The sequence below is a fragment of the Siniperca chuatsi genome, linkage group LG16 (assembly GCF_020085105.1).
Source record: "Siniperca chuatsi isolate FFG_IHB_CAS linkage group LG16, ASM2008510v1, whole genome shotgun sequence".
Classification (NCBI taxonomy): Eukaryota; Metazoa; Chordata; class Actinopteri; order Centrarchiformes; family Sinipercidae; genus Siniperca; species Siniperca chuatsi.
This window is the reverse complement of record NC_058057.1, coordinates 6,957,000-6,966,002: the sequence shown is the minus strand read 5'-3', so window position 1 is coordinate 6,966,002 and position 9,003 is coordinate 6,957,000. Positions and strand designations below refer to the sequence as shown.

General features: G+C 41.1%; 1 protein-coding gene across 8 annotated transcripts in view; it reads left to right on the top strand.

Annotated features, from left to right (window-relative positions):
* The window catches only part of LOC122863663 (kinesin-like protein KIF13B), a 43,996-nt gene that overhangs the window by 245 nt on the left and 34,748 nt on the right, over positions 1 to 9,003 (top strand). For 7 of the 8 annotated variants that reach the window (XM_044170356.1, XM_044170354.1, XM_044170352.1 and 4 more), the window contains exons 2-4: positions 32 to 108; positions 411 to 493; positions 1,609 to 1,702. In XM_044170356.1, coding sequence (XP_044026291.1) covers positions 424 to 493; positions 1,609 to 1,702 — 164 coding nt within the window. In that variant the 5' untranslated portion in view covers positions 32 to 108; positions 411 to 423. The remainder of the gene's footprint in view (positions 1 to 31; positions 109 to 410; positions 494 to 1,608; positions 1,703 to 9,003) is intronic. The other variant, XM_044170358.1, reaches the window with a different exon arrangement.

Sequence of the window (9,003 nt, the reverse complement as noted above, 5' to 3'; positions counted from 1 at the left end):
GACCCCTCTCTGTATGTTTGCTGTTGTCCAGCTCTCGTTAGCGTCCCAGGCTAGCTGAAGGTGCCTGTGGGTGTCGGACAGGGAAACAACTGCGCAGTCTTTCACACGGTTTGTCCACTGCTCTCAACAGTATAGTTTGTACCTTTGCTTGTTATGTCTTTGTGGAATTTTTTACAATCTGCTTGGGTTAAAGTATGAATATTGTAATAATAAGCAGGAGTCAGTAGCTTACTGTGTTTATTTATAGACTTGTGTCTCACGCAGTAAATCTGCGGTGGGAAAATTAAAGGATGTGTTCAGGTGTAATCCGGGGAAATAAGATGGAATTGTAACGTATGTAAGATTTAGTTTTAAGTATGCACAGAGTAACTGGTTTTACTCATGTGTGTCCATTCATTCATGTGCCACAGGTCAGGTGGCACCATGGATGACAACAGCCTCAATGACTCCAATGTAAAGGTCGCTGTTCGTGTGCGACCAATGAACAGGAGAGGTGAGTACAATGTCACACAAACCTTGTGACTGTCACTTCTAGCAGTTATGAGTTGGACCATACAGCCAGTCATTAGTCGTGTTGTTCATAGGTCAAACAAAGGGTTTTCTTTTAAAAACTCTGCCCACCTCCAAAGGGACTTATCACCACTGCAGCTCTTTCGGTTTGTGAAGCCAGCGTTAATTTGTGGTTTTCGACAAACAATACACACATTCCTGTGTTTTAAAGTTTTGGCAGGAGTTCTGTGGGAGTGGAAATGGAAAAATATGGAAGGGACAGTGACATCATATCCTGACACAGGGGGAGTATAATGCATGGGACAAGGGACTATAATGCATGTCCAGTGACATGTGTAATGCACTTTCACTGGCCTTAATATCTCTAATAGCAACTGAGCAGGGCTGAAGTATCAGCTGACAAGCTTTTGTGTTGCTGAACAGCAACAAATTCCTTGAACTTACCTTTTAATTTCATGTAATATATCACCTTTCCAGTTGGTTTCCACAAAGGTTTTTGAAACTACAAATATGCCTTTCAAAATTAAGTGTGACAGTGGAAAATATCAAGACACACATGCCCTAACTCCAGCTCTGACAAGAAGTTCCAGCACTGTCTCTGCCTTGAAAACCTTCTACTGTAGGTAGGAATGAGGAAGCAAAGCTGCAAACCCCATTTTTACTTATTGTCTGCTCAGGGAGTAGTGGATTGGTTGTAATGTTTGCACTGGCAAGTCCTGGATGAGTCACCATCAATAAAACTATTTCCTGCCTCTCCATGCTGAGCTGTTTGTGTTCCTAGCACGAGGAACTGGCCAAACACACAGTGTATGCCACCTGTTATTCTGTGATGAGAGTTGTCAGTGACTACTAAGGAAAGTTATGATGACCAGTGCATACATGCTCTATTACTATTCAAACAATACATTCCAATGAATAGATAGCCCTTTTGCAAAAGCAATTTTGTTCACTGTACATTTTACATGTTTTTTTTTTACAACATTAAGCCCAATATATCTGTCAGCAGTCAGATATTGACAGTATTTCAGGGAAAAGCATACTTTTAATGTCATCATTAAAAATACATCCCTTTTCTCATTGACTTCTGTTTCAATCCAGAAAAAGACATAAAGACAAAATGTGTGGTGGAGATGGAGGGGAACCAGACAGTTTTGCATCCAGCCATCACAAACATGAACAAAGGAGACCCCCGGTAAGCTGCAGTCTCACACACTAGTTTATCATGTTATCATCAGTTTAATGCAAAGCCACAAACATTTTCCACTTCTGCTGTAGCAGGCGCTAATCTTTCTTTGGTCCCTGGGCTATCCACAGTGAGGTCACAGTGGGTAGCAACATTATTTGTTTGGCTTTGTCTCTTCTTCACAAAACATTTTTAGGTGATTATGGCAGAGCTTTGGGCTTGAGTCACATGACTTGGACTCAAGTCAGACTCAAGTCATGTACTCCACTTGACAAAATAAAGATAACCTTCTGATTCTGGTGAGCGACGCATAGTGACTTGTTAGTGCCTTGTCTAAGACACCAAACACAAAGTTTTGGACTTGGACCTGACTTGGGACTTGTTGATCTTGACATGCGACTTGACGGTCTTGACTGGGGACTTGACTCAGGACTAGTTGTTCTTGACTTGACTTGGGACTTCATAGCCAAGACTTGAGACTTACTTGTGACTTGCAAAACAATGACTTTGTCCTTCCTCTGTATTATAGTGAAATACCATTTAAATATAGTATTGGAGGTTTCCACTGGACACTGTTTTTATGCCATTTGTTTGAAGTTTGTCAAAACAATGCCAAATCAGGGTCCATCTACTACCCTTTTTCCACAAGCTTTCAACACTATCACACAGTCTTTATCAAGTGACAGAGTTTGCTCAGTTGTCAGATGGATCTGTTGACATGTGAGCGTAGTAGCTGTTACAAATTTTATCCGTAGGACTCTGTCCATTTTGGCTTAAAAGTTAAGCAAGTTCATTCTTGACCTTTTGGTTGGGAGGAAACCAGGAGAGGGCAATGAAAAATGGGAGTCTCCTGGGAAAATTGAGAGGGTTGGCAAGTATGCACGGTCTTCATCAGTGGATGAATAAGTTGTTTGAAGTTGCCTTAAAGTGGCATGGTTGCATTTTTGATTGTTTTGACATTTATGGATCCACAATGGGTTACTTCAGCCAAAGTTTATTGATTTAGTTTTAAATGGAAATTATAGAATTATTATTTTTCCTCAGAATGACAATTATTAGTGAAATACTGTGTAATACAGTAATATCCTCCATAGCGCCCCTGCCTTATAGAAACTGGCTTTGCAGGTTTTTAATGTTGTTTTTCCCCACAATTTGTAATGGCTAATTTCAATAGACAAATCCAGGGCCAGTCCAGGCCTTTTACTTCAACAGTTTACGAACCTTTTTTTGTAAACAGTGTCACAGCTCTTGTCAGATTTGTCTTTCTAATACCGAGGCAGGAGGTCAACAAGGAGGTACCACTATCTGGAATTTAACCCAGTTCTATGCAGTGGCAGATTAATGTTTTGCCCCCATTAAAGTATGTACACATACAGTAATTACAGTATAGGAGTTCCACAAATGTTATTCCCCCAGGATTACTGGCAGAAGAGTTTATAGAGACTCTAAACAGCCAGTCTGGTTAGCACCTGGAAGAAGCTTGAATCTAACCCTCACCCCACCCATCCTCCTATTACTCCTTTCCATTCTTCCTCCTCCCCCTGTGTCCTTCCTACATCATTCCTCTCTTTACAAAGGGTGTGTCTGTTCCAGCTCAGTCCTGCTCAGGTAGTCAAGACATGATTTAAAGGAATAGGAACAAAGGAGAGGACAATATCAAGATTCAGATTCAAGACTCAGAAGTTACAATTTATGCATCCAGCCAGTATGGAAATTTGTCTTTGGTTTAATATTATAATATCAGAACTCACATCATTGCAATGCATCAAAATAGTAACAAAATGACAGATGTTGTGGGTGCAAAATGTGCATTGATTGGGTTAAATTGAAAACGTACCGCTGGTATGTGTTGTATGTCTCCATATACAGTGGTGTTTGCCCCCTTCCTGATTTCTTTTTTTTTTTGCATGTTTGTCACACTTGTTTCAGATCAAACAAGTTTAAATATATTAGTCAAAGATAACACAAGTAAACAAAATGCAGTTTTTAAATGAAGGCCTACATGGCCCTGTGTGAAAAGGTGATTGCCGCCTAAACCTAGTAACTGGTTGGGCCACCCTTAGCAGCAACAACTGCAATCAAGCGTTTACGATAACTTGCAAGTCTTTTACATGAACTGCCTTTTTAAGTTCATGCCACAGCATCTCAGCAGGATTCAGGTCAGGACTTTGACTAGGCCACTCCAGAGTCTTCATTTTGTTCTTCAGCCATTCAGAGGTGGACTTGCTGGTGTGTTTTGGATAATTGTCCTGCCGCAGAACCCAAGTTCACTTCAGCTTGAAGTCACGAACAGACGGCCGGATATTCTCCTTCAGGAGTTTTTGGTAGACAGCAGAATTCATGGTTCCATTTATCACAGCAAGTCTTCCAGGTCCTGAAGCAGCAAAACAGCCCCAGACGGTCACACTACCACCACCATATTTTACTGTTGGTGTGATCTTTTTCTGAAATGCAGTGTTACTTTTACACCAGATGTAAATGGGACACACACCATCCAAAAAGTTCAACTTTTGTCTTGTCAGTCCACAGAGTATTTTCCCAAAAGTCTTGGGGATCATCAAGATGTTTTCTGGCAAAAATGAGACGAGCCTTAATGTTCTTTTTGCTCAGCAGTGGTTTTCGTCTTGGAACTCTGCCATGCAGGCCATTTTTGCCCAGTCTCTTTCTTATGGTGGAGTCGTGAACACTGACCTTAACTGAGGCAAGTGAGGCCTGCAGTTCTTTGGATGTTGTTGTGGGGTCTTTTGTGACCTCTTGGATGAGTCGTCGCTGTGCTCTTGGGGTAATTTTGGTCGGTCGGCCACTCCTGGGAAGGTTCTCACTGTGGTTCACTGGAGTCCCAAAGCTTTGGAAATGGCTTTATAACCTTTTCCAGAGAGATAAATCTCAATTACTTTCTTTCTCATTTGTTCCTGAATTTCTTTGGATCTCGGCATGATGTCCAGCTTTTGAAGATCTTTTGGTCTTTACTTTACTTTGTCAGGCAGGTCCTATTTAAGCGATTTCTTGATTGAGAACAGGTGTGGCAGTAATCGGGCCCGGGTGTGACTAGAGAAATTGAACTCAGGTGTGATAAACCACAGTTAAGTTATGTTTTAACAGGGGGGGCAATCACTATTTCACACAGGGCCATGTAGGTTTAGATTTTGTTTTCCCTTAATAATAACAACCTTCATTTAAAAACTGCATTTTGTATTTACTTGTGTTATCTTTGACTAATATTTAAATTTGTTTGATCTGAAACATTCAAGTGTGACAAACATGCAAAAAAATAAGAAATCAGGAAGGGGGCAAACACTTTTTCACACCGCTGTATGTTTGCTGTTGACAAAGCTGTCCAGTCCTTTCTCCTCCTTGCAGTCAGCCAGGCAGTGAGTCAGAGCAGCATAGGTAGATGCTCCCTGGAGGTCTTAGCCCCTTCTGAGGTTACCTTGTCAGTAAATATGCCTTAGAGCAATCACCTCCAGACATGAGAGTATGAATCTCTCTCTTCTCTACTCTCATATTTCATAATTATCCTAGGCATTTTTTTGTGTGTATGTATCTGTGTGTGTCTCTTCTGCCCTGACACGCTTCAACTGCGGTATGCTTCCCTTTTGGGGCTCAACGTCAACAGGTTTTACAGGCTCGGTGCAACACAGACAAGCACTTCTCCCACACTGATCCCAGAGCAGCAAGTGGGAGAAGTAAACTGACTTAGAGCAAGTATTTTTAACTGGAAAGCATCAGTTTTGTATAAAGGCAATCTCGTTTAGTTTCCCAGTAGACTGTATTCTATTATGACCATAATCTGTGTTACAGAAAAACTTTGTTTGTTCGGGGAGTCATTGACCAGCCAGTTACACAAGGTTTCTGCTCACTGCCTGACAGGTTTAACTGAATTGCTGCATGAGCCTCACGGGGTGTTAATATGTTATGGCACCCTTAGTAGCTGCAACCAGGAATACAGCACGGCTGTCAGACTCTCAAGATGGTAGGGATTAATAAAGCCCTGGGTCTGCTTTCATAATTCTGGAGCCCACCAATAGTCAGCTAACCTGTAAAACTATAGTTTCATGGACCCCATTTTACTGCACATGCTGTAAACAGACCTTGAAGTGTTGCTGGAATATTTATCAGCCCCTGCAGAATAATGTTTAGAAAATGAAACCGAAATTGTGAGCCTTTCTTATCTGAACTTGGCTTTGATAAGAACCCCACTTTGAAGAGTTTTTTTTTTTATCTGTTTATTGCATCAGAAATGTTTGCTTGTTTTATATTGTGACTTCTATGTACAGAATCTATAATATGTGGCTATCCACCCACTCAGAAGGGCTATGTATTATCAAACCACTTAAATCTGGAATAGTCTAATTGTGTAGGTCTGTATGTTGTTGGTCATAGACTTGTTGACCTACCTTCCTCCTCCTTCTCTCCTTGGAGCTGCAAGGCTCTGCCAGTTATCTCAGGAATGTCCTCGCCAGCCCAGGAGAGGACAGGACTTAATGTAGCTCTTTCATGGACCAGCCAAGTCTCACATAGAGAGGCCTTGTTTCATTACAGCCCCCCCATGTGTGTGGCCATGACTAAATTTACAGCCGTTTTTTTAAACCCCAAATTGATATTTCTGCCTGAGTGAAAACTGTGTGTTTGGAGTTGGTACTGCACTTCCCCAGAGAATGAGTAAATGTTTAAGTATGATTCATTTCACCATGACAAATATTTGTCATATATTAATATTATCATATAATCAGATGTTATTTCCTCTGTTTCTCACATTTTGGGTGGCCAAGTATTTTTGTAGTTAATATTTCTTCCTTTTAAATGGTTGTGTTGAAGTGCATTTGAAATGCAGATTGCTTGAAAACTCTGCCAGAATGGTGCATTCATGCACAATTGTTAGTTAGCTGGTGTTAATATCAAGTGCAGTTTGTAGCCCCACCCCCCTCAATGAGCAACCACCACAAATACATTTTCAACTTGTGGGATACACGGCAACCACTAAGGAAATGTGTCCTTAATCCTTTTGTGACACAATATTTACCTTTTATTCTAGCTGGTTTTCAGCTCATCTCTTTGGGGCAGCTTTCTAATACTATATAGTGGTTAGATGTCCGTGTTCAACGGCCAATGCGAGGACTGTTTTAGACTGAACTAGCATCACCCCGAATGCTTGATAGCCTCTGCAAGCAATTTGCTAAAGTACAGCTTGCAGAAAAAGAATGAATGTAATGAGCAGAAAGGAGGACACTAAACAGCTTAAAGCTGCTATAACTGTTTTTTGGCCATTTAGGGGCAGCATAAATGAGCTGTAAACTAGGGCTGTAGTCAACCAAAGAAAATCTTCGTCAACTGAAATTCTACCTACTCTTCAACCAATAGATTGGTCGATGGGGAGAAAAAAAATTTGCACGTTATCTCTAGGTTAACTAAATCGGCCACAGTGCACTGTGTGCATTCTACCCAGTCTATCGAGTAAATTTACATACAACAGCAACACACACACAAACCAGTGAGGATCACGGAGAATGGGCTTCCGTATAACAACAAAGCTAATGCTAGCTGAGCTAGCACTACCATAATTGGTTCCACAAAAAAGCAACATGAAAAAACAGTTACCGGCATCCAACCTACTACTCACATTATTTAGTTGGCTTCAAATAAGGCTTAACGTTCACATAGTTTCTCCTGACTGTCCCTCAATATTAGAACATTAGTCCAACATCACCCCAGTCTGTGGGAGTAGCCACATTAGCCGCACAACATGCTAACACCAAATTCAACAGGCTAACCTACAAAATAAACAACACAAAACATGGCAAAACTCCGGCCCTCGTCAAGAGAGCAGTAAGATGCACACACACGTTACCATAAAAAATAAACTTTATCCACTCAGCTTCCACTTCTGTCCTATGAGGCTGGGGGCCGATGTAGCGATTTGTGCTGGTTCTCCTTTTAAGTTTATATGGCAAACTTGTTAGCCAATAGTTGCCTACAGCAGACACGGAGCAACATTATCATTGCTGTGTTGGTCTCCACCAAATCTACACCAACGCCTGAGGGACATATCTGGCTCTTTAGCTGGTAAATGCTCCACTATGGTCACTAGCTAACTTAGATAGTTACTAACTTTGTCTGTCTGCCATAGTGCTGTATGGTGCTGGACAGATAGCGAACAGTAGTAGTAGGGGGGTTTTTTTGTGCTAAAAACAGCTGCCTGGTGCGGCCGAAAACAACACTTATGGGAGCAGTGAGAATGAACCAAAAAGTAGTTGTGGCCCATTGAGTTGTGGGCTGGAAAACCAAAACAGTGAGCTGAAAGATGTAAAAATGCTCCGTAGAGCTTAGTCACGTGATCCATTTTTAATAGAGATATATTGGTTATAGCTGCTTTAAACAGCTCTTACAAGTATAACATAATCTTATTTTTACAGATACAATGTGACTAGTGCTGGTTTAGCCTGTGGCAGATAGAGAATAGAATGCATAATTGGTTCATCAAATCTGATACATGGTTGTGGATTAATTCATCTGTCAAAGGGTCCTGATATGAAAGGCACTACAAGCATTAATGTCCATTGTAATCTTAATATGTATGGAATATACGTAACCATTAAACCACATAATACAATCTTTCATGTTTTAAACTAAACCTAAACCTTCATGTTAAACTAGATTAGACTTTAACTTGCTCTAACATGTATGCTACTCTGGTGATGGGCAACAACATGAAGTTGCAATGGCGCATAGAACATGTTTGATAATTAAATTTGACGTTTGCTTGCTGGAATGTGGTGATGTGTTTGCTGACTAATGCATGGGATTCTGTTGTTGGCTGCAATGGGATGAACCTAAAACGTAGTGACTGTGTTTTAAAGTGCTCTGGTAAGAATGCAGAGATTTAGGCTTGGCCTGTGTGTCAGGGGCTCTGAGGTTCTTAGTGCTGCTGAAGGTCACATTCCCCGCTTCATTCGCAATGAGCCAAAGAGGATTAGTCACCTTGACAGATTTTTAAGCTTCACTGTGATTAAAACACCTTTGACTCCATATCCTTGAAACTCTCCCTTCTTACTTTTACCTGAAATCGTGTCGGATTTGCAGTATTTGCTAGCTCTGCCGTTTCTGCACTGCAGTGGTGTTGTGGTGTTTGCTGTACTTTTCTGAACTGCCACAGAACAGTTAGTGAATGTATTGACACAGCAAGTTACAGCATTGACATATTATTCATTTTAATGATTCACTACTCATCCATAGGGTGGGGATGGGCCACTAGGCAAAAGCCCCTAGTGGTGCATCTCCGCCCACCCCACCCCTCCAAAATGGAGTACAAA